This window comes from Pelophylax lessonae, assembly GCF_965119305.1.
Source record: "Pelophylax lessonae genome assembly, chromosome: 1".
Lineage (NCBI taxonomy): Eukaryota > Metazoa > Chordata > Amphibia > Anura > Ranidae > Pelophylax > Pelophylax lessonae.
This window is the reverse complement of record NC_138768.1, coordinates 869340997-869367300: the sequence shown is the minus strand read 5'-3', so window position 1 is coordinate 869367300 and position 26304 is coordinate 869340997. Positions and strand designations below refer to the sequence as shown.

Genomic DNA, 26304 nt, shown 5'->3' with positions numbered 1-26304 from the left:
GAAGTCGTACAGGGCCCTTTTTCTAAGTCGGAGCGACTTGTGTCGCTCCTATTAGAACGGGTCCTGTAGCGGTCAATGGACCGCGAGGGAGCGCGACTTGTCAGGCTGACCAAATCGCCTGACAAGTCGTACTAGTGTGAATGGACACTTAGTGTATTTGGATTTATTTTGTATATTCTGATTTGTTTTGTGCATTTTAATTTGTTTTGTATATTTAGGATTTCGTGTATTTTGTTCTGATTTGTGTTTTTTGGATATGTTTCGTATATTTGGATTTGTTTTACATATTCGGATTTGTTTCATGAATTCAGATTTGTTTTGCATATTTGTTGTTTTCCGAAATCATTTGTAATTCGGAAGCTATTTCAGATGGGCACAAGTGTCATGGTTTCCAAGAAAAATATGGGCACCAGATATCAATGAGCATACAAATATACAAATGGCATTTCTTTACAATGGATGTACAAGTTCCAATAGTTGTCATGGAGGATACGGGCACAAGAAATACTAGATTTCAATTAGAAAATCAGTATAAATTATAGTTGTTATGCAGAATTTGGGTACAAGTGGCACTAGTTTATGGGTAGATGTAGGCACAAGTTCCAATAGTTGTCATGGAGGATACGGGCACAAGAAGCACTAGATGTCAATAAGAATATCGGTGTAAGTGTTATAGGGATTATGGAGAATATTGGCACAGGTGTCATAGATTCCAGGGAGAATATGGGCACAATAAGCATTAGATAACGGCTATAATACGGGCATACCGTAATGTTATAGTTCTTATCTTAACTAGTTTTACTTGCCCAAATACTCTAAAAGAACTATAACACTTGCTGTATGCCCATATTTTAGCCGATATCTAATTCTTATTGTGCCAATATTCTCCCTGGCAACTATATGCTTGTGCCATGATTCTCCATAATCACTATAACACTTAGACATCTAGTGCTTCTTTTGCCCGTATCCTCCATGATAACTATTGGAACTTGTGCCTACATCTGCCCGTAAACGAGTGCGGCTTGTGCCTGAATTCTCCTTAACTAGAATTTTTAAACAAATTTTCTCATTGGCATCTAGTGCTTCTTGTGCCCGTATCCTCCATCATAACTATTGGAACTTCTTCCTACATCTACCCGTAAACTAGTGCGGCTTGTGCCTAAATTCTCCTTAACTATAATTTACACAAATTTTCTCATTGGCATCTAGTGCTTCTTGTGCCCCTTATCCTACATGAAAACTATTGGCACTTGGTGCCTGCATCTACCCGTTATGGAGTATTTGGGCACAAGTGACACTAGTTAATGGGTAGATGCAGGCACTAAGTGCTGATAGTTGTCATGGAGGATAAGGGCACATGAAGCACTTGATGTCAATTAGAAAATCAGTACAAATTATAGTTGGTATGGAGAATTTGGGTAAAAGTGGCACTAGTTTATGGGCAGATGTAGGCACAAGTTCCAATAGTTGTCATGGAGGATAAGGGCACAAGAAGCATTAGATGTCAATTGAAACATAGGCATAAGTGTTATAGTTATTATGGGGAATCCTGGCACAAGTATCAAACTTTCTGGGGAGAATATGGGCACAATATGCATTAGATATCAGCTAGAATATGGGTACACATGTTATAGTTGTTATGGAGAATGTGGGCACAAGTGGCACTAGTTGAAGGGTAGATGCAGGCACGAGTTCAAATAGTTGTCATGGAGGATAAGGGCACAAGAAGCACTAGATCTCAATTAAAATATTTGTATAAATTATAGTTGTTATGGAGAATTTGGGTACAAGTGGCACTAGTTTATGGGTAGATGTATGCATAAGTTCCAATAGTTGTCATGGAGGATACGGGCACAAGAAGCACTAGATGCAATAATAATATGTGCATAAGTGTTATAGTTATTATGGAGAATATTGGCACAATCGTCATTGTTTCTGGGGAGAATATGGGCACAGTAAGCATTAGCTATCCGCTAAAATATGGGCGTAAGTGTTATAATTGTTTTTGAAAATTTGGGCATGAATGGCATTCATTTACAGGTAGATGCAGGCACAAGTGCCAATAGTTGTCATGGAGGGTACAGACACAAGAAGCTCAAGATGTCAATAAGAATATAAGTGTTATAGGTATTATGGAAAATATTGGCATAAGTGTCATAGTTTCTGGGGAGAAAATGGGCACAATAAGCATTACATATCAGCTAGACTATGGGCATACGTTTTATGGCTGTTACAGATAATGTGGGCACAAATGGCATTAGTTTACGGGTAGATGTAGGCACAAGTGCCAATAGTTGTCCTGGAGGGTACAGGCACAAGAAACTCAAGATGTCGATAACCATATACACTATATTGTCAAAAGTATTGGGACTCCTGTCTTTACACACACATGAACTTTAATGGCCTCCCAGTCTTAGTCCGTAGGGTTCAATATTGACTTGGCCCATCCTTTGCAGCTATAACAGCTTCTACTCTTCTGGGGAGGCCGTCCACAAGGTCAATAAAGACATGGATGAGCGAGTTTAAACCTGCAAAGGGTGGGCCAACTCAATATTGAACCCTAAGACCTGGATGCCATTAAAGTTCATGTACCTGTAAAGGCTGGCGTCCCAATACTTTTGACAATATAGTGTAAGTGTTATAGTTATTATAGAGAATATTGGCACAGGTGTCATAGTTTCTGGGGAGAAAATGGGCACAATGAGCAATAAATATCAGCTAGAATATGGACATAAGTGTTATAGCTGTTACACAGAATTTGGGCACAATGGGCACTAGTTTACGGGTAGATGTAGGCACAAGTGCCAATAGTTGTCATGGAGGATACGAGCACAAGAAGCGCTAGGTGTCAATGAGAATTAGTAGAAATTCTAGTTGTTCTAGAGAATTTGGGCATTGGTGGCTCTAGTTTTCGGGGTAGATGCAGGCAGAGGTGCCAATAGTTCTCATGGAGGATATGGGCACAGGAAGCACTAGATGTCAAAGAAGATACAGGGACAAGAATAGATAAATGCTGGGGAGAAGGTTGAGAATTGCTGCTTTAATTGGCTTAAATGAAGGCTTTTGTTGGCTCTCACATGTGGGTGACCACCTTGGATGTGGGTAAGCTGCACCCCTTTTTACACATTCAGGCAGATTTCAGCTCCTGCTATATGGCGATGAGGGCTGGGCTGTAGGTTTTGGAGAATCCAGGCTCACAAGGTTGTTTGGAATGTGGTTTAAAACCAATGCTTTGGAACTCCAGGCATCCATCAGCAGTGGTTCTACAGAATAGTAAAATCCGGTGTAATTATTGGCAGATCTAATATTCTACCTTGTACCCCCTGTGTCACAGAACATCAACACATCCGCTATAACCCTCTCCATGATGACTGGGTGCTGGTCTCCGCTCACCGGATGAAGAGACCCTGGAAGGGGCAGCTGGAGAAGCCTCCACTGGAGAATATCCCGAGGAACGACCCCAACAACCCGCTGTGCCCAGGAGCCCGCAGAGCTGGAGGCCAGGTAATGTAGAGTGGGCCTCATTCATCAAAGTTTTCAAAGAAAGTCTTATATAAGGTCCCAACAAATGCCAGGCAACAAATGTCTAAGGCTCAAATGATTACTGGCCAAATCCTTGCCAACTTAAGCCAGGTGCCAAACAAGGCACACCAGTACCAGGATAGGTTCATCCAGCACCCAGGGCAAGGATGCAGAACTGTGCCCCCTCCTAACACTTGCCATAGAATGGGTGTAGCAACTTGTGCCGTAGAATGGGTGTACCAACTTGTGCCCATTATTTGCCCCGTTTCTCCAACTGCCCATGGTTGTGATGGAGTGAGCATTGTCCCTGCATGGCCAATCGCTTGCTTTCTTAGGGCTAGAAGGTAGTTGCACATGCATGGTGTATTTTTGTATCACCGCTGGCAGATAAGGGTGAAGAGCGGGTATTGTGGAGCATGTTGTGATACCAGTAGCTGTCAGCACAGACATGAAACTGCAACCCCTAGTTGCTAGCCACTAATCTGTAGCTTTTTTTGTGGTGTGATGACTGCCCCTCTTTCCCACCCCCTGTCCTGGCCCTGGGGCACACATACTTATATGAAAAGGTATCCCCTTTCCCCACCTCTACCCTTTTTTATATTGGCACAAACCTAAATTCTGATCTGTAATAAAACCAAAGCTGATATTCAAATCTTCCCAAGTTGAGCACCGCTAAACCATTCATAATGTTCTTTCAACAGATCGAAGCAGATGGTCTCCAATCAGATGCTGACTTTGTGTAGTATAACCTGAGTTGAAGTCAATTGCACAAAGTCAGCATCTGATTGGCTGGCTGTAGATGACAAGTCTGCATAGCCTAGGTCACAATTCAACATGCTAAATAATATGTAAGCCTCCCTTCCTGGAACTGATAGCCAAGTAACACAACATTCATCATAAAATTAGATTTTAATAAATGTATTCAGAACACAAATACTACAATGCTGAGGCAGACATTGGGGTCATCTACTGAGTGCACAGACGTAGTTCCTTGAACAAATCAAGCATGAATACCTGTGTTGTTATCTAGGAAAAACATTGTTCAGTGTCGGGAGTTATTTATTTTCTTCCTTCTCCTCTGGGTTTAGGTAAATCCTGATTACAAGGGGACATTTGTCTTTGAAAATGACTTCCCTGCCATGCAACCAGATGCCCCAGAGCCAGGTGAGTCTGAATCCGTTGTAGCCCAGCTTTAAATAAAGGAGGTAGGGTGGTCAGTGAGGGAAGGAGGTGATTGGTCAATCAGGGAAAAGGATGTGGGGTGGTCAGTGAGGGAAGGAGGTGATTGGTCAATCAGGGAAAAGGATGTGGGGTGGTCAGTGAGGGAAGGAGGTGATTGGTCAGTAAGGGAAAAGAATGTGGAGTGGTCAGGGTGGGAAGGAGGTTGTTGGTGAGTCAGGGAAAAGGATGTGGGGTGGTCAGTGAGGGAAGGAAGTGGTTGGTCCATCAGGGAAAAGGATGTGGGGTGGTCAGTGAGGGAAGGAGGTGATTGGTCAATCAGGGAAAAGGATGTGGGGTGGTCAGTGAGGGAAGGAGGTGATTGGTCAATCAGGGAAAAGGATGTGGGGTGGTCAGTGAGGGAAGGAGGTGATTGGTCAGTAAGGGAAAAGGATGTGGGGTGGTCAGTGAGGAAAGAGGTGGTTGGTCCATCAGGGAAAAGGATGTGGGGTGGTCAGTGAGGGAAGGAAGTGGTTGGTCCATCAGGGAAAAGAATGTGGGGTGGTCAGTGAAGGAAGGAGGCGGTTGGTCAATCAGGGAAAAGATAAAAGAAGAGGGAGGTTTGGGACTTTGAATGAAGCACACAGCTATAACCTAATGTAGAAAATCAATGTATAAAATGTTTATTGGTACATATACACATATTGAGTCGTTTCAAAATACAATGAATAAATAGTATTGCTCATTAATCGCACATAGTACATATATATATACAGTGGGTACGGAAAGTATTCAGACCCCCTTAAATTTTTCACTCTTTGTTATATTGCAGCCATTTGCTAAAATCATTTAAGTTCATTCTTCTTCCTCATGAATGTACACATAGCACCCCATACTGACAGAAAAACACAGAATTGTTGACATTGTTGCAGATTTATTAAAAAAGAAAAACTGAAATATCACATGGTCCTAAGTATTCAGACCCTTTGCTGTGACACTCATATATTTAACTCAGGTGCTTTCCATTTCTTCTGATCATCCTTGAGATGGTTCTAAACCTTCATTTGAGTCCAGCTGTGTTTGATTATACTGATTGGACTTGATTAGGAAAGCCACACACCTGTCTATATAAGACCTTCCAGATCACAATGCATGTCAGAGCAAATGAGAATCATGAGGTCAAAGGAACTGCCTGAAGAGCTCAGAGACAGAATTGTGGCAAGGCACAGATCTGTCCAAGGTTACAAAAAGATTTCTGCTGCACTTAAGGTTCCTAAGAGCACAGTGGCCTCCATAATCCTCAAATGGAAGACGTTTGGGACGACCAGAACCCTTCCTAGAGCTGGCCGTCCGGCCAAACTGAGCTATCGGGGGAGAAGAGCCTTGGTGAGAGAGGTAAAGAAGAACCCAAAGATCACTGTGGCTGAGCTCCAGAGATGCAGTCAGGAGATGGGAGAAAGTTGTAGAAAGCCAACCATCACTGCAGCCCTCCACTAGTCGGGGCTTTATGGCAGAGTGGCCCGACGGAAGCCTCTCCTCAGTGTAAGACACATGAAAGCCCGCATGGAGTTTGCTAAAAAACACCTGAAGGACTCCAAGATGGTGAGAAATAAGATTCTCTGGTCTGATGAGACCAAAATAGAACTTTTTGGCCTTAATTCTAAGCGGTATTTGTGGAGAAAACCAGGCACTGCTCATCACCTGTCCAATACAGTCCCAACAGTGAAGCATGGTGGTGGCAGCATCATGCTGTGGGGGTGTTTTTCAGCTGCAGGGACAGGACGACTGGTTGCAATCGAGGGAAAGATGAATGCGGCCAAGTACAGGGATATCCTGGACAAAAACCTTCTCCAGAGTGCTCTGGACCTCAGACTGGGCCGAAGGTTTACCTTCCAACAAGACAATGACCCTAAGCACACAGCTAAAATAAGGAAGGAGTGGCTTCACAACAACTCCGTGACTGTTCTTGAATGGCCCAGCCAGAGCCCTGACTTAAACCCAATTGAGCATCTCTGGAGAGACCTAAAAATGGCTGTCCACCAACGTTTACCATCCAACCTGACAGAACTGGAGAGGATCTGCAAGGAGGAATGGCAGAGGATCCCCAAATCCAGGTGTGAAAGACTTGTTGCATCTTTCCCAAAAAGACTCCTGGCTGTATTAGATCAAAAGGGGGCTTCTACTAAATACTGAGCAAAGGGTCTGAATACTTAGGACCATGTGATATTTCAGTTTTTCTTTTTTAATAAATCTGCAACAATGTCAACAATTCTGTGTTTTTCTGTCAGTATGGGGTGCTATGTGTACATTCATGAGGAAGAAGAATGAACCTAAATGATTTTAGCAAATGGCTGCAATATAACAAAGAGTGAAAAATTTAAGGGGGTCTGAATACTTTCCGTACCCACTGTATATATACACTAAGACATCTCGCCACACCAGCGTATTGTGGGTGTTATAAATAGACCTAGACTTCGCTGTCAAAATGCATTGATGAATAATGGTTGTATGAACAAGTAATATATCAGATAGTGGTAATTGCGTAGCATCGAAAAGGGCTCTACGCGTTTTGTGGGTTCTTTCCACTCATCAGGAGCTGATGCAGGGTAAATAGGCTTGTACCTGCAATAAAGTATATTTGTGGTCTAGTATTAAATGCAAAAAACAACAAGGGGGGGGGGGGGGGGAGAAAAGTAAAAAGGGGGAGAGAGGAGCCTCCCCTGGTTATTCACAGGTCAGCTAAAGGTTCCAAATGAGGTGCTGGAAGCCGAAGACATGGTGGGGGACTCATCTCATTTTTCAATCAGGGAAAGGGATGTGGGGTGGTCAGTGAGAGAAGGAGGTTGTTGGTCAATCAGGGAAAAGGATGTGGGGTGGTCAGTGAGGGGAAGTAGGTGGTTGGTCAGTCAGTGAAAAGAATGTGGGGTGGTCAGTGAGGGAAGGAGGTGGTTGGTCAATTAAGGAAAAGGATGCGGGGTGGTCAGTGAGTGAAGGAGGTAGTTGGTCATTCAGGGAAAAGGATGCGGGGTGGTCAGTGAGTGAAGGAGGTAGTTGGTCAATCAGGGAAAAGGGTGTGGGGGTGGTCAGTGAGGGAAGGAAGTGATTGGTCAATCAGGGAAAAGAATGTGGGGTGGTCAGTGAGGGGAAGTAGGTGGTTGGTCAGTCAGTGAAAAGAATGTGGGGTGGTCAGTGAGGGAAGGAGGTGGTTGGTCAATTAAGGAAAAGGATGCGGGGTGGTCAGTGAGTGAAGGAGGTAGTTGGTCAATCAGGGAAAAGGGTGTGGGGGTGGTCAGTGAGGGAAGGAAGTGATTGGTCAATCAGGGAAAAGAATGTGGGGTGGTCAGTGAGGGGAAGTAGGTGGTTGGTCAATCAGGGAAAAGGATGTGGGGTGGTCAGGGTGGGAAGGAGGTGATTGGTCAGTAAGGGAAAAGAATGTGGAGTGGTCAGTGAGGGAAGGAGGTTGTTGGTCAGTCAGGGAAAAGGATGTGGGGTGGTCGGTGAGGAAAGGAGGTGATTGGTCAGACAGGGAACAGGATGTGGGGTGGTCAGTGAGGGAAGGAGGTGATTGGTCAGTAAGGGAAAAGAATGTGGAGTGGTCAGTGAGGGAAGGAGGTGATTGGTCAGTAAGGGAAAAGAATGTGGAGTGGTCAGTGAGGGAAGAAGGTGATTGGTCAGTAAGGGAAAAGAATGTGGAGTGGTCAGTGAGGGAAGGAGGTGATTGGTCAGTAAGGGAAAAGAATGTGGAGTGGTCAGTGAGGGAAGAAGGTGGTTGGTCAATCAGGGAAAAGGATGTGGGGTGGTCAGGGTGGGAAGGAGGTGGTTGGTCAATCAGGGAAAAGGATGTGGGGTGGTCAGTGAGGGAAGGAGGTGATTGGTCAATCAGGGAAAAGGATGTGGGGGTGGTCAGTGAGGGAAGGAGGTGATTGGTCAATCAGGGAAAAGGATGTGGGGTGGTCAGTGAGGAAAGGAGGTGATTGGTCAGTCAGTGAAAAGAATGTGGGGTGGTCAGTGAGGGAAGGAGGTGGTTGGTCAATTAAGGAAAAGGATGTGGGGTGGTCAGTGAGGGAAGGAAGTGGTTAGTCAATCAGGGAAAAGGATGTGGGGTGGTCAGTGAGGGAAGGAGGTGGTTGGTCAATCAGGGTAAAGGATGTGGGGTGGTCAGTGAGGAAAGGAGGTGGTTGGTCAGTCAGGGAAAAGGATGTGGGGTGGTCAGTGTGGGAAGGAGGTGGTTGGTCAATCAGGGAAAAGGATGTGGGGTGGTCAGTGAGGAAAGGAGGTGGTTGGTCAATCAGGGAAAAGGATGTGGGGTGGTCAGTGAGGAAAGGAGGTGGTTGGTCAATCAGGGAAAAGGATGTGGGGTGGTCAGTGAGGGAAGGAGGTGGTTGGTGAGTCAGGGAAAAGGATGTGGGGTGGTCAGTGAGGGAAGGAGGTGATTGGTCAGTAAGTTTGCCAGAAAGTTTGCTGTGTCTCCCAGTCTCAAGAGCATGGAAGAGATTCCAGGAGACAGGCAGTTACTCTAGGAGAGCTGGACAGGGCCGTAGAAGGTCCTTAACCCATCAGCAGGACTGGTATCTGCTCCTTTGTGCAAGGAGGACCAGGATGAGCACTGCCAGAGCCCTACAAAATTACCTCCAGTAGGCCACTGGTGTGAATATCTCTGATCAAATAATCAGAAACTGACTTCATGAGGGTGGCCTGAGGGCCCGATGTCCTATAGTGGGCTCTGTGGTCACTACCCAGCACTGTGGAGTTCGATTGAGATTTGCCATTGAACATCAGAATTGGCAGGTCCGCCACTGGCGCCCTGTGCTTTTCACAGATGAGTGCAGGTTCACCCTGAGCACATGTGACAGATGTGAAAGGGTCTGGAGAAGCCATGGAAAACATTATGCTGCCTGTACCATCGTTCAGTATGACCGGTTTTGTGGTGGGTCAGTGACAGTGATGGTCTGGGGAGGCATAGCCATGGAGGGAGGCACAGACCTCTACAGGCTAGACAATGGCACCCTGCCTGCCATTAGGTATCGGGATGAAATCCTTTGACCCATTGTCAGACCCTACGCTGGTGCAATGGGTCCTGGGTTCCTTCTGGTGCACAACAATGCCCGACCTCATGTGGTGAGAGTATGCAGCCAGTTCCTAGAGGACGAAGGAATTGATGCCATTGAATGGCTCCCATGCTCGCCTAACCTAAATCCAATAGAACACCTCTGGGATATTATGTTTTAGTCCATCCGACACCACCAGGTTGCACCTCTGTCTGTTCAGGAGCTCAGTGATGTCCTGGTCCAGATCAGGGAGAAAATACCCCAGGACACCATCCGTTGTCTCATTAGGAGCACCCCCCGACATTGTCAGGCATGCATACAAGCACGTGGGGGCCATACAAACTACTGACTACCATTCTGAGTTGCTGCAATGAAATTTCAGCAAAATGGACTAGCCTGCTACATCATTTTTTCACTTTGATTTTTGGGGTGTCTGTGAATTCAGCCCCCTGTAAGTTAATTCATTTTCATTTCCATCGAAGGATGAAGCATCCTTTCATTCCTAACCCATCACCCAGTTCATACCAGTATAGATATCCAGCATGAGATTTTTACCCATTAAGATCTGATGTGTTTTCAAAGTGTTCCTTTAATTATTTTGACCACTGTATATTTGTCTGTGAGGTGTTGAGTTTACACTACATATCAGTGGCGGCCCGTCCATTAAAGGCGCAGGGGCGCCGCCCCCCCCGTCCATGCGCCTGGCCCCCTAATCTACATGCAGGACGCCAGACGCATGGATTCCAATGGGGTTTTTTTTTTTTTTTTTAAAGCACGTGATTAGAGCCAGAGGCTCCAATAGGCTTCAAAACAGGGTGGGCTCGGGAGGCGCAGAGCACTGCACTCTGAGCCCACCCAGTTGTGTGACAATAGTGAATGAATATTCATTCTTGTCACACGGATTCTCCTCCTGAGACCCGTTTCCCGATTGGCCAAAAGGAGAAGCCATCCTATTGGCGAAGGAGGAGGAGGGAGTAGACGCAGGGGGGAAGCCCGACCCACGGAGGAGACTGAGGGGGAAGCCACCCTCACATGTCCATTCAGGGTGAATGAGCCGGCCGGGGGGGGGGGGGGGGGGTTGGTGTGCAGGCTGGATCTGGTGTGGTCTGGGGGGGGGGGGAAGGGGGTATGGTGTGTGGGCTGGAGCTGGTGTGGTCCATCTTCCGCCCACTCCCCCCTCCCCCCACCGGCCCGTGGAGCACCAGCCACAACTTCTACATATACATGCATTGAAGGAACACATTTACCTATTCATTGTTTTATGAGAATTCACTTATTTCTTAGGATCAATACCTACTTCACCCCTCACAGCTAATATTCATGGTTTTCTAATAGTGCAGCACCATATATTGCAATTAATATTACATCTCATTGGCCATGGATTAGCTAACCAGTGTCTGTGGCAGTTTGCTGTCATACCACATTTAACACGCAGCATGGGAGCACTACTGTAGTTCTCTTCATGGTTTCCTGCAACTGGGCCTTGAAGGTTCTAGATACCCCTCTGCATGGGGGTCAGCAATCAGAGAAGAGGTTGGGTGGTAAACGAGTGAATAGGAAATGGGGTGATCAGTGTGGGAAGAGGAGGTAGGTGGTAAAGGAGCAAAGAGGAGGCAGAGTGGTCAGAGAGGGAAAAAGAAGGTGGGGTTATCAGCAAGCGAAGAGGAGATGGCGTGGTCAGCCAAGGAAGGGGAGGTAGATTGGTCAGCAAAGGAAAAGAAGATGGGGGTGATCAGTGAGGAAAGAGAAGGTAGGATGGTCAAGGGGTGAAGAGGAGGCAGGATGGTCAAGGGGTGAAGAGGAGGCAGGATGGTCAAGGGGTGAAGAGAAGGTTGGATGGTCAAGGGCTGAAGAGGAGGCAGGGTTGTCAAGGAGGGAAGAGAAGGAGGGGTGATTAGTAAAGGAAAAGAAGGTGGGGTGATCAGTGAGGAAAGAGAAGGTAGGATGGTCAAGGGGTGAAGAGGAGGCAGGGTTGTCAAGGAGGGAAGAGAATGAGGGGTGATTAGTAAGGGAAAGGAGGTAGGATGGTCAAGGGGTGAAGAGGAGGCAGGATGGTCAAGGGCTGAAGAGGAGGCAGGGTTGTCAAGGAGGGAAGAGAAGGAGGGGTGGTTAGTAAAGGAAAAGAAGGTAGGATGGTCAAGGGGTGAAGAGGAGGCAGGATGGTCAAGGGGTGAAGAGGAGGCAGGGTTGTCAAGGAAAAAGGGAAGGAGGTGTGATTAGTAAAGGTAAAGAAGATGGGGGTGATCAGTGAGGAAAGAGAAGGTAGGATGGTCCAGGGCTGAAGAGGAGGCAGGGTTGTCAAGGAGGGAAGAGAAGGAGGGGTGATTAGTAAAGGAAAAGAAGGTGGGGTGATCAGTGAGGAAAGAGAAGGTAGGATGGTCAAGGGGTGAAGAGGAGGCAGGGTTGTCAAGGAGGGAAGAGAAGGATTGGGTGGTTAAGTAAAGGAAAAGAAGTTAGGGTGTTCAGTGTAGGAAAGGTAGGTGAGTTGATCAGCAAGAATTGGGGGGGCAGGATGGTCATTGTGAGGGTAGAGGAGGTTTAGTACTCAGCGATTAAAGATGGAGGTGGTCAGTAAGTGAAGAGGTTGTACTCAATGGGACTTTAATAGATGTTTTTTTTCCTCCCCAGGTCCCAGCGATCACCCCCTACTGCAAGCAAAATCTTCTCGTGGTGTTTGGTAATATTGTTAAATTGGTTTTCTATCATTGTATTACCTTCTTATACCTTTCTTCGCACATGAAATCAGTCTGGTGGTGGGTGTGCCAGTAGAGTGAGCCAATCAGGCTGTGTTGTGTACTGCCGGTCTACCATGCTGGAGGAGGTAGTCATTGGGGGAAAAAGGGAGGGGGAGGGGGGTTCTTAGGCAACACTGACTACAAATGTGATTTTTGACTGCTTATCTGGAGTTGTGTATTTGGTAAAAGTTTATGGCTATTGTCAGGATACCCCTCCCCCACCAGAGATTTCCCTCAGCCTCCTTCCTGCATAATATAAATGGTTTTCTTTCTCATCCACTGAGGAGCACAAGAAGTCCTAAACTTCAGGTTATACTACCACCTGCAGGAGGATTTGACACTGGCAAACAATAAAATCTGGAGGCCAACCCAGAAAAACCCCTCCTACTTCTAGTATGCCTCAATTTATTGCAAGAGTCCCAGGAGGAGGGACGTCTTTTCTTCCCCTATAATTTTAGTATCAATTTTTTTGTTCTTGTTTAATTATTTTTTCTTTTGTCAAGACTCTTCTCTACATGGCTTCTGGATCTTTTGAGTCTTCAATTGCAGTTATTCACCGTGGTCGTCCTAAACCTTACTGGACTGGTCAGGGGATAGCCTGAAAGTGAACTTTGGGCCCCGGGTTCTGAATGGGGTGCTTTCCAGACTTTATTCTTGTAAAGATTGGCCGTGGAACGCTTTTCAGTTCCAGTTTTGAGCACTGATTTCATCAGTTGGGTGGAATGCTATGCGTGCAATCTGCACGCTCTTTTCCAACATACAGCGATGAGGAAGCGCCTCCATCCTGCTGCTCCTGCTTACCAGATCCATGTGAAATTTAGATCAAAAGTGTTCTGCTGCCCGCCTACAGTGGCATTGGTCACCTCCAGAGATCCAAACCCATACCTTCCTACCAGCTGTCTGGGCAGCCTGGGCTACCTGAGGCCTTGCCCCTTACCCTGAGCTTATTTGTTACCTTTCCGCCACATGGTTGCTTATTATAGATACGGGGGGGGGGGGGGGGCACAGTCCCGCTATACTGGGTGTCTCCCACTCACTTTCTACTAATGGCTGTGAGGCTGCCTTCGGTGCCTCTGCTGCCACCTGCAGCCTGAAGTTATGTTGCCTTCCACTATTAGAGCCTATTTCATCCTCCTTAGTTCTGTTGCATATGGCTGCAGTCTCTTTCCTATTGGTTTAGGTTTTTGCTACTTTCATGCTAGACTCGATGGCCCAAATCCTCCAGCCACTTGCAAACCTGGATTGCAGAGGCCACAGGCATGCTTCCATGTCCCCTGCAGCAGAGGCGTAACTAGAACCTTCAGGGCCCCGGTGTTCCCTTAAAGCCTGGGGCCTTACTTTCGTTGCGGGGTCCTTTTTTCACGGTCCCGCAGCAGGTACCTTTCACAAGTTCTGCAGTGGGCCTCCTTCCTGCAGTTTTGGGGCCTCCCCACGGTGGTGGAATGCCAGGGCCCGGTCCCAAGTGTAACCTTTGCAATCCTGTAAGTTCACTCACTGGTGTCAGTAGTTTTTATTTTTTGGTATTTTAATTGTATTATTTTTTTTATCATTTTATTTTATTTTTTTAAAATGTCACTGACTATGACTCTGTCCATTCAGAAAAGGAAGGAGCTGGTAAATTACATATTTACCGACCCCTTCCTGGTTCTCTATTGTGACACATCCCCTGCAGCAGCCAGCAGGAGAGGGGAGGTAGCACAGTAGGAGGGGGGGGGGACCAGGGGAGCACAGTGGGGGACCAGGGGAGCACACAGGGGCCAGAGACAGCAGAACGCAAGTGAATTGGATAGAGTGGCGGGGGCAGCATCCATTTTCCTCCTTTAGCTACAGGAGGAAAGAGGAGGACAGTGATTTCTCTACATGCTGCCCCCGCCACCCCCCCCCCCCTATACAGGTGTACAGGGGAGCCGCATGGGGCCCGGTTGCAACTGCAACCCCTGCAACCCCTGTAGTTATGCCCCTGCCCTGCAGCAATTAAATATCTGATTTGCACATGGCTTTGAAGGCTTTTAAGCCATTGACCACAGAGACTCTGTCGCTCCAGTTACTGACTGAAGAGCTTACCTGAGGAGTTCCAGTGTACTTCTATTACTTCCAAATTAAAAGAGAATGTTCAGGCTTCTATTGATGCAATCTGAAATGAGAAGATCAGGATGTTGCTTCTTCCAGTGCTTCTCTAGAAGTCTCACCACAACAAGAGAAGCAGAAGGGATCTTTTCCTGGGCATAGCCTCACGTTCCAGCCTTGTTAGCCATTCATCTTTCAGGCATAGACTAGTGGCGCCACTAGACACCCATGATGTGTTTTAGGACCTGTGTGACGTAATCTGGACCTTCTGGCCTTCAAGTTCAATGACAAACAAGATGGGTATGGGGATCCTCTAGTGCAGGGGTCTCTAAAGTTTAAAAAAAAAAAAGGACTTTAGACTTTAGGGGGCTGGACTGTGGGAAGCAGGAGTAGAAAATGTCCTGGCTTCACTGTGAGTAAACAATGCCCCATCTTTGGTGTCAGTGGGAGGAATGGTGCCCCATCATTGGTGTCAGTGGGAGGAATAGTGCCCCATCGTTGGTGTCAGTGAAAGGAATAGTGCCCTATCTTAGGTGTCAGTTGAAGAAATTGTGCCCCGTCATTGGGAAGAACAGTGCTCCATCGTTGGTGTTAGTTGGCAGAATAGAGCCCCATCGTTGATGGGATTGTATCCCATCATTGATGTCAGTGAGAGGAATAGTGCCCCACTGTTGGTGTCAGTGGAAAGAATTGTGTCTCCTTGTTGGTGTCAGTGTGAGAAATTGTGTCCAGTTGTTGATGTCGTTGGGAGGAATAGTGCCCCATTGTTGTCAGTGGCAGGAATTATGTCCCATTGTTGGAGTCAGTGGCAGGAATTATGTCCCATTGTTGGCGTCAGTGGCAGGAATTATGTCCCATTGTTGGAGTCAGTGGCAGGATTTATGTCCCATTGTTGGAGTCAGTGGCAGGAATTATGTCCCATTGTTGGCGTCAGTGGCAGGAATTATGTCCCATTGTTGGCGTCAGTGGCAGGAATTATGTCCCATTGTTGGAGTCAGTGGCAGGAATTATGTCCCATTGTTGGCGTCAGTGGCAGGATTATGTCCCATTGTTGGAGTCAGTGGCAGGATTTATGTCCCATTGTTGGAGTCAGTGGCAGGATTATGTCCCATTGTTGGAGTCAGTGGCAGGAATTATGTCCCATTGTTGGAGTCAGTGGCAGGATTATGTCCCATTGTTGGAGTCAGTGGCAGGAATTATGTCCCATTGTTGGAGTTAGTGGCAGGATTATGTCCCATTGTTGGAGTCAGTGGATAGAATAATGCTCCAAGGGCCAGATAAACGCAGGCATATGCATCCATCCCCTAGGCCGCAGTTTGGAGACCACTGCTCTAGCAGAAGCAGTGGATGCCCTGGTGGCTCAGTGGGATAAGTACACCCTGATCTTTGCCCTTTCTCCCTTTTTAAAATGTCTTCCTCCTCTACCTCTAAGAGAGGCTATCATGAGCTCGCCTACAGTGCTCAAAGGTGAAGTTCACCTTTTCACGAGAAATGAAACGGTGAACTATTTCCAAATATCCTGGCCACCCTTCTGGACCCTGTTGCATATAGTGACCGCCCTGTATTGCTGGTCTAGTAGTCCATACACTGTACACTGCAATGCACAGTCCTGGAGTGAGTAATTATCCTTGATAATTCTCGCAATAGCAGGTGCTCATTGGTCAGCTCAGCCAGATGACCATGCTGACCAATGAAAAGTGAATCTGAGGCTTTTTTTTCTGGTAAAATGTCCCAGAAAAAAGGAGTATTTGTGGGCGGAGCCACCCTGCATGTGGGGGTACCTTTCACCGTGTTTGCGTTCATCAATACCTGGGACTTGGCAGGGACTGCAGTCATATGAGACTCAAACATTAAGGCAGATCCCTGACATCGAGATGAGAGATGTCACTATGTGCAGTAAAAAAAGTTTTTGGAGTTCCTCAGAGGAGTGTTGTCCCATGTCACTACACACTGTTGCCTGATGTCTGTTGCATTTAGGAGGGACACCTCTGAGCCCGTGTCCTCCCCACCAGTCCAGCATACCTCTGTTACCTCACTCCTAGTGACAGAATGGGGTTCCCCAGTGCACCTAACGTGGACCTCATGCATGCACTTGTGCACATACTATGTGGCCAGGCTATGGGTCCCATAATGCGGGTTCGGTCCCGGGTGATTTGGGAAACTGACCGCTGGGGTGTGAGCCAGATCACCAACCCCCTTGCTACCGGGACCCCCTCCCCATGCCATCTACCATGCCTTATCACCAGCTGCTGTGTACCTTGTGCTAGTTCTTGGTTGCCCATAGCAACTGCATTACTTTTTACTGTTTGCTTTGCTGAGTAGACTTGTGTATTGGTTTTGCTTAATACTCCACATGTGCTTCACTGACCCAAGTTCTTTAATACGCACGGAACCATCATGCACCCCTTTAACCACTTGCAGACCAGCTGCCGCCTATATATGGCGGCAGGTTCCCGCAAATCGCTGCACCTGTACCTGCATCCTGGGATTGCTCATAAAAGCTGGGGGGGCATGTGACAGGGCGTCTTTGGTGGGAAGCAGAGTCCCAGGAGGAGGCTGATGGGTGTCTCTCCTCCTGTTGCATGAGGAAAGTGGTCATAGGCAGGTGGCCTAGTGAGCCAGGTGTGGAGCTGAGCTGCAGAGGATCCAGTAAAGCTGACGGTGGAGCTGCTGGCAGAGTCTTCCGGGAAAAACAGTGTCCGTGAGTACCAGGGGACTTGCCATGGGGTCTGCCCAGGAAGGGGGACCACTCCAGTGAAGTCAGGGGATAAAGGGTCAGCTCACACAGTGTGTTACAGTAAAGGGGGTGCCGTGTAGAACCCTGAAGAGTAGGGACAAAGGGGGTGCCAAATAGGACCCTGAAGAGTAATTTACAGTACAGTACAGTTCGCATAATTCTACTTCATTATAGTGGCAAGGTGAAGCAGCGGCCTTGCCAGATTCAGTTGGGATCAGAAGTCCCAGCATTTGTGCATAGTTTGCTCAGTTGGAGTATCCCACTCATCCCTTCTCCTATCCCAAGTTCTCAAATAAACCAACAAAAACCAAAACCCCTGGACTGTTTTCTGACTGAGCCAAGCACTTAAAATATGCTTCATTGCCAAGTTGTTGCTATGGGTAACCCAGGGGAATCCGTAACCCTCAGCTCCCACGGGAGTAGTGCTACAGTAGTATATGGGCAGGCTAGGATAGTTTATAGACAGGCTAGGGTAGTATAGGGGCAGGCTAGGATAGTATATGGACAGGCTAGGGTAGTATATGGAAAGGCTAGGGTATTATATGGACAGGCTAGGGCAGTATAGGGGCAGACTAGGGTAGTATATGGACAGGCTAGGATAGTATATAGACAGGCTTGGGCAGTATATGGGCAGACTAGGGTAGTATATAGACAGATTAGGGTAATATATGGGCAGGCTAGGGTAGTATATGGACAGGCTTGGGTAGTAGATAGACAGGCTAAGGCAGTAAAGGAGCAGGCTAGTGTGGTATATAGACAGGCTAATGTGGTATATTGACAGGCTAGGGTAGTATATGGACAGGCTAGGGTAGTATATGGACAGGCTAGGGTAGTATATGGATAGGCTAGGGTAGTATATGGACAGGCTAGGGTAGTATAAAGGCAGGCTAGGGTAGTATAGGGGCAGGCTAGGGTAGTTTATAGAGAGGTTAGGGTAGTATAGGAGAAGGCTAGGATAGTATAAGGACCAGCTAGGGTAGTATATGGATAGGCTAGGGTAGTTTATAGACAGGCTTGGGCAGTATAGGGGCAGGCTTGGGTAGTATATAGACAGGCTAGGGCAGTATATGGACAGGCTAGGGTAGTATATTGACAGGCTAGGGTAGTATAGGGGCAGGCTAGGGTAGTATATTGACAGGCTAGGGTAGTATATTGACAGGCTCGGGCAGTATATAGACAGGCTAGGGCAGTATAGGGGCAGGCTAGGGTAGTATATGGACAGGCTAGGGTAGTATATAGACAGGCTAGGGGAGTATAGGGGCAGGCTAGGGTAGTATATAGACAGGCTAGGGCAGTATAGGGGCGGGCTAGGGTAGTATATGGACAGGCTAGGGCAGTATAGGGGCGGGCTAGGGTAGTATATGGACAGGCTAGGGCAGTATAGGGGTGGGCTAGGGTAGTATATTGGTAAGCTAGGGCTGTATAGTGATTTTTGCGCATGACCAGTTATGCAACATTTGACCGTCCAGCAGATCAGCAGTCACTACTAGAAAAAATGATGGACACCCTTTGTGTCCCGTCACACAGAACTTCTTTTTATTACCTCTCTGCTGTCTCCCAGTGCTCCCAATGCTCCCACAGTCTTCAGTGCCTAGGCTCACGCATGCACCAGAGCAGAAGAAGGCGGGCCGGGCACAAAGCCAGCTGCACCCCCTCCTCCAGTTCCACCCAATAGAAATGCAAGTCTCGCAAGCTTCGCCTGAAACATCGGCTGCTGGTGGAGCCGGTGGGGATGGGATCTTTTGTTGCTCTCTGTCTCCTGTGGGTACCCTGTCACCAGCAGCACACACATCTGGGCTCTTCATGTGTGCTCGGGTGTTTTACAGCCGGTGTCAGACTGTGTGCGAGCACCCTCGCACCTGACAACTATGAGTTTGGGTGTTATGGGCAGCAGGGTGGCCTTTTTACAGGGCAGTGGAGCTGCTCAGGGGTCAATTGTCACCCTGCCCCCCGGCCCAGTCCACCCTTGGATGACACATAAAACTGCTGGAAAAAAAATCTTGGGCGTCAGTTTGCCGCCCCTGTCAAAGTTCAGCCTGGGTCCAATGGAGCCAGCAGGACCCATAGTAGGGATGACCCTGCCTGGAGGGAATCCCTGTACTGGGGGGGCTCTGCCTCTTGGTGGATGGAAGGAGCCAGAGGAAGAGAGGGAGAAAGCAGTAGGCGGAACCTCACACCCTTCAGCCTCAGTTAGGCTTAGCTGAGCCATCCTAGGAGCCATTGGGACCTGTCCAATAGGAGGCCTGTTCAGCAGTCCCCTGTGCCACAGGATTCACCTAAAGGACTGAGTGATTAGCTTCAACAACTACACCCCAGATCCTATTGAGGAGATGCAGACAGGTGCAATACTTAGCAAGGGACAATTGGCTTTGCATGGCTCTATCCTACACCTTTTGCTTGGGGAATCTAAGGCACAGCCAGGTGCCTTGGCATTCTCTGAGCACCCTTTATTAGTTAATTGGAGACCATTGTTTTTACCAGTTGAGCTGATACGTTCATTCTACAGGAGGACTGCCTTTTTTTTTTTTTTTTGGAAGCCAGAGATCTTTTAAGTCCTCAAGTTGCATTTACGCTACAGTTCTTGGCATCCCATCCTTGTCCAAGTTCATCCCCTAATAAACCAAAAACAAAACCAAGCACCCTGGACTGGTTTCTGCTGAGTGAATGGTGGAAAATTCCTGTTGCCTGGCTATGCGTGTGAGGGGGGCCCAAAAATCCAGCGGCTCCTAAGGGGTTAGCCAATACAAAAATCAAATTTATCAGGCAATGAAAGGGAAGGGGGTTTAGGGCTGGAGGTCTCACCAAGAATGTTCCAACACTGATGAGCCTTTATTTCTGCCCAGCCAGGTAATGTGTTTCCACCCCTGGTCAGATATCACTCTCCCTCTGATGACCAACCAGGAAGTCCGTGCTGTGATTGACAAGTGGGCGGAGATAAACAGTGACTTGGGAGCCACTTACCCCTGGGTTCAGGTAAGTGATGGCAGTTGGTCAAACCTATGATAATGTTGGAGGGGAATGGAACCCAATATTATCACGGAAGGGTTGATACAATGTTGTTCATGAATTGTAATTACCTGGAATCCCAGGAGCAACTACAAATCATGGAAACTAACTGACGCATTACAAGGATTGTATGGGGCCCCCAGTTGACTTCACTTTGTTATACCTAACAGTGTCAAAATTGCCAATGCTCTCATGAACCTTAACAATAATTATGCCTTTGAATTAAGGATGGATAGCAGGAGAGTGTCAGCATAGTCTAGTAGTAGGGATGGGCTGAACAACCCCCTGTTCAGTTCCAAGCAGAACCCCCGAACAGGGGAAATGTTCTAACCCGAACGGCAAACGCCATTGAAGTCTATAGGATCCGAAAAGGTCAAAAGTGCCCATTTTGAAGGCTTATATGCAAGTAATTGGCCATAAAAGTGGTATGGGGGTCCGGGTACTGCCCTGGGGGACATGTATCAATACAATATATTTTTTTTAAAACAATCGTTTTTTCAGGAGCGGTGATTTTAACCACTTAAGCCCCGGAAGATTTTACCCCCTTCCTGACCAGGGCCTATTTTGCGATTCGGCACTGCGTGACTTTAACGGACAATTGCCCGGTCGTGCGACGCTGTACCCAAATGAAATTGACATCCTTTTTTCCCACAAACAGAGCTTTCTTTTGGTGGTATTTGATCACCTGTGCGATTTTTATTTTTTGCGCTATAAACAAAAAAAGAGCGACAATTTTGAAAAAACAATAATATTTTTCAAATTTTTTTATATGAAATTCCCCCAAAAAAATGTAAAAATCTAAATTTTTTAACATTTTAGGCCAATTTGTTTTCTGCTACATATTTTTGGTGAAAAAAATCACAATAAGCGTATTTTGATTGGTTTGCGTAAAAGTTATTGCGTTTACTAACTACGGGAAAGACTTCTGTCATTTTTATTGTTTTTTTTTTTTTAACTAGTAATGGCGGCGATCTGCGATATTTTTATTTTTTTTGTGGGACTGCGACATTGCGGCGGAGAGATCGGACCCTTGACTGACATTTTTGACACTTTTGGGGGTACCAGTGACATTACTACAGTAATCAGTGCTATACATATGCACTGTTACTGTAAAATTACACTGGCAGGGAAGGGGTTAACTCTATTGGTAAACCGTGGATTAAATGTATCCCTAGGGGAGTGATTCTAACTCTGGGGGGGGGGGGCGTGGCTTGTGATGTAACCACAGAGACATACGATCCTACATAGCAGGATCGTATGATCTCTGCAGTTAGATCAGGGAGAATGACAGGCGGCTGTGTTTACATCACCTGCCTGCCTTTCTCCCTCTCCAGCAGGAGATCGTGAGTGACCGGTGGACATCGGAGCCGCCGGTCACTCACACGGGGATGTTAGTGAACGAGCGGGGGCGGGAGCGCGCCTCCGGGGGCGAGCTCCCCCCCTAGAGGCTCGTGGGCGAGTGACGTAGTCCTACGTTGCTTTGCCCAGTAGGGGCTGACCACCGCAGTAAATAGTCCTGCGGCGGTCAGCAAGTGGTTAAAGTGCAACAATAAAAATGAAAAATTCCTTTAAATATCATGCCTGGGGGTCCCTTTATTGTCCCTGTAAAGTGGTGTATTTGTAGCATGCATAGTACATGCTCCAGCAAAAATGACAATTCCTAAGAAAAAAAACTCCCAATTTAAATGGCTCGCGGCTACAAATGCTGGCACCCAGCTATTGAAAAAATAAAAAAAATGGCGTGGGGTCCCCCCCAAAATCCGCACCAGACCCTTGCCTGAGCATGCAGCCTGGCAGGTCAAGAAAGGGGAGGGGACAAGCGAGCGCCCCCCACCCCAACCATACCAGGCTATCAACATGGGTGGGTGGGTGGTTTGGACCACTGGACCCTGGGCTGTGGTTGTCGGGGTCTGTGGACGGGGGGCTTATCAAAACCTGGAAGCCCCCCTTTAACAAGGGTGCCCACAGATCCCAGAATCCCCACCAATGTCAATGGATATCAGGTACATAGTACCCCTACCCATTCACCAAAAAAAGTGTCAAAAAGTAATAACCACAAGAAACAGTTTTTGACAAGTCCTTTAAAAAATAAAAAAATTGTGTAAATCCATTGACTATCAGGACGTCTGCCGTACCCGAAAACTATAAAAAAAAAAAATGCTCTTGCCTCCTAGGAGTCCTTCCACCGTCTGCCCGCTCTGCGCTTTGACAGTTATTATATAGGCAATTGCCATTTTTTTTTTTTTTATTCAGCTGTCAAGCCATTGACAGTTGATGACTCATCAGTTGTTAAGGACGCCGCGGCCCGCTCCCTGGCCCCGCTCCTTAACGACCAGCTTACACTGCGACCTGATTAGGCAAAGCTTTGCCCAATCAGGGCGCAGAATACACTGTTCAGTTCTCAGTGCATTGCAGGGTGTTTGTCAGGGCGAACACCCTGCAAATTCGGGTGTTCGGCCCCAACTCATGCCCAGGCTGAACCGTTCTCCCATCCCTATCAGGTAGGGACCAGTATGGTGGAGTTATCAGGGAACGAGGGGCAACAATGCTGGGAATAGACTTTTCACATTCATTTTCTAGTTAACCACTTTGTCCACATTAACTCGCCATTTTGTTCAGGCATATCAGATCACAGGACCTTGGTGTAAATTCTAAGCCCTACCACTGCCACAGCAAGTGCTGAAAGAAATAGAGGGAAAATACCTAATTTTGAGTTGATAACAGGATTAGAGGGGAAGTCTTCCAATGGGGGTACTTGTTCTGGTGACAACTGTCTACAACAAGGATCCTCAAACTACGGCCCTCCAGCTGTTGCGGAACTACACATCCCATGAGGCATTGTAAAACTCTGACATTCACAGACAGGACTAGGCATGATGGGAATTGTAGTTCCTGAACAACTGGAGGGCCATTGTTTGAAGACCCATGGTCTACAAGGACATTTCCCCCTTAATATGGAGAGCTTTCCTTCCACTTCCTAATGTATCTAAGGGATGGAAAGTGAAGAGAAATCTATTCAAGGGGACACAGAGGTGGCCACATGATCCCAGTGGAAGAAGACCGGTGTAACGTTAGAATTCCATACCTCGTTAGATTTCCATACCCTCGTCACTTCCTGTGCGAAACAGCTGAGCAGCGTAACAGTGCGCATGCTCAGAGCCCCGAAAACACCATTGAACAGCTGTGAAGTTGAGGAGTGCGCATGCTCGGAGGGAATGAAAAAATGACGGTATTGTGTGAAATGTTATACTTGCGGCGGTTACATAAAAACAGTTCAGCTGCAACATCAATCATCTCCTCTGCTATCCCTGTCACCTCCCTGATGTCGGCTAGTAAATATAAAAGCGGCGGCGGGTGTATGAATTCTAAATGACTGCGATCGCAGCTCCGTGATGCGCTTTTATATTTATTAGCCAAGAGCAGGGAAGTGAGAGGGGAAGGAGCGGAGATGATTTATGTTGCAGAGGAGCTGTTTTAATGTAATCGCGGCAAGTGTAAGTACCGTGAGAAATCCATACCCTCCGTAGGTACACCGGAAGTGACGAGGTTTTCTCACGGGTATGGTTTTTTCACTGAACACCGGGCAACTTACGTTTGGGAATAACTGGCCAACCAGCAGTTCTGCCTGAGATTGGGACCTGTTTTTCCAAATCTCAAGCAGACTATTTTAAAGGGGTCAAACCACCCAAAACTATTTCTTTTAGTCATACTTTATATAGGCTATGCGCGCAGTGATGGCGAACCTTGGCACCCCAGATGTTTTGAAACTACATTTCCCATGATGCCCAACTACACTGCAGAGTGCATGAACATCATGGGAAATGTAGTTCCAAAACATCTGGGGTGTCAAGGTTCACCTTCACTGGGCTATGGTGATCTGGGTCACCTTTTGGCTTCTTATATCCCTTAACCACTTAACGACCGGCGCACGACGATCTACGTCGGCACTCAGCCCCGGCCAGGCAAACTGACGTAGGCCTACGTCAGCACTTTTTGCCGGCCCTGTGCGCGCTCCCGCGCCCCGCCGCCGCCGCCGATGACTCGATTGGGTTCAGAACCGATCAGTCATCAGGTCCAGGCCAATCATTTTTGGTCTGGACCTGTTGATCGGTCCTGCCCAATCAGATCATCCTCTAAGCCTGTGAAATGTAAACACAGGCTTAGAGGAGATGTGCCCTCCCCCCACAACGGTCTTTTTGGATCCAGCGTGAGAGGAGAGCACATCTTACTGTGAGTATTGCACCAAGCACACCCACACACAGTTAGATAGGCACATTTCACCCCCGATCGCCCCCCCAATTAACCCCTACAGCACCTGACACAACACACACTATATACAGCATATAGCATTTACCTATATACCTGTATAAGTGTGATTTGTGAACAGGTGTAGCACTTGCGACCCCCCCTTTTCCACTCAAATTACCCCCCACCCCCCCCTAATAAAGATTTAACCCACTGATCCCCCCTGAACCCCCCCTGATCACCGCCGTTAACCCCTACACCCTCTGTCACATCAGCACTAATACAAACGCAATATACGGTGTTATTGTATTTTTGTATTAGTGTCATTGTGATCAGAATTAGCGCAGGCGACTAAGTTTCTGTCCCAAGAAGGTTTAGGGTCCCCCCCACCCGCCCAATAAAGATTTAAGCCCCTGACCCCCCCCTGATCACCCCTACACCCCCTGCCATAACACACACCGTATACAGTATATAGCATTTTGCTATATACCCGTATAAGTGTGATTTGTGGTCAGGTCTAGCGCTTGCGACCCCCCCTTTTCTACTTGAATTACCCGCCACCCCCCCCTAATAAAGATTTGAGCCCCTGATCCCCCCTGATCCCCTCCTGATCACCGCTAGTTAACCCCTACACCCTCTGTCACATCAGCACTAATACAAACGTAATATACTGTGTTTTTGTATTTTTGTATTAGTGTGATTGTGATCAGAATTAGCGCAGGCGACTAAGTTTGTGTCCCAAGCAGGTTTAGGGTCCCCCCCACCCGCCCAATAAAGATTTAATCCCCTGATCCCCCCCTGATCACCCCTACACCCCCTGCCACAACGCACACTGTATACAGTATATAGCATTTTCTATATACCCGTATAAGTGTGACTTGTGACCAGGTTTAGCGCTTGCCACCGTTCCTTTTATCCTTAGGATACCCGCCAGTCCCTTCCAATAAAGATTTAAACCCCTGATCCCCCCCTGATCACATCCCGTTAACCCCTACACCCTCTGTCACATTAGCACTAATACACACATAATATACTGTTTTTACTGTATTTTGTATTGGTGTCATTGTGACTTGAGGTTGTGCTAGCTAGCTAGTTTCTTTCCCAAAGGAGGTTTAGGGTCCCCGCCACCCCCCCCCAGATCCCCGGCGCATAGTTTAGAAATAACCCCTTGATTGCCACACACACACGCACGCACGCACGCACCTACACTTCCATTTCTAGTATAGTGTTTGAACAGATCAATATCTGATCTGATAAGAACTATACTAGCGCCCCCATAGTTTAGGGTTCCCAAAACGCAGTGTTTGCAAGGTCAGCACTGATTCCTGCCAGCACCTGCGTTTAACCCTTTCACCCAGGCAAGTGTAGTAATCAATAGATTACTGTCACTTACAAAAAAACACAAGACACAAAACCGCTGTGTTAGCAGAGTCAGGCCTGATCCCTGCTAGCATTAGCAGTTTTTTTGGTAGCGCTTGAAATAGTCTTGGACAACCAGGTGCTTTTATTACCTGTGAGTCGCATCACTGTACGGGTAAATTTAGTTACCAAAATGTCTAAACGTTCGTACAGTGATGAAGCTATTTACAGTATAATGACCATGTCAGGTGAGAGCGATGGGGAAGCCTCACCGGCAGAATCAGGGTCAGTATACGAACCAAATGACAGCAGCGGCTCCCTGACAGATAGCTCCGACGACAGATGGGTCCCTGTTTGACCCAGGCGTACCCGACCCCATTCTGGAGTTGTTGAGATGCAGGAATCGCAGGGTGCTTGTATGGAGCAG

The 26304-nt window shown here is 47.3% G+C and overlaps 1 protein-coding gene across 1 annotated transcript in view; it reads left to right on the top strand.

The window, feature by feature from the left end:
• The window catches only part of GALT (galactose-1-phosphate uridylyltransferase), a 60698-nt gene that overhangs the window by 12008 nt on the left and 22386 nt on the right, over positions 1-26304 (top strand). The window contains exons 2-5 of the mRNA XM_082275656.1: positions 3335-3504; positions 4611-4686; positions 12357-12405; positions 20111-20240. Coding sequence (XP_082131782.1) covers positions 3335-3504; positions 4611-4686; positions 12357-12405; positions 20111-20240 — 425 coding nt within the window. The remainder of the gene's footprint in view (positions 1-3334; positions 3505-4610; positions 4687-12356; positions 12406-20110; positions 20241-26304) is intronic.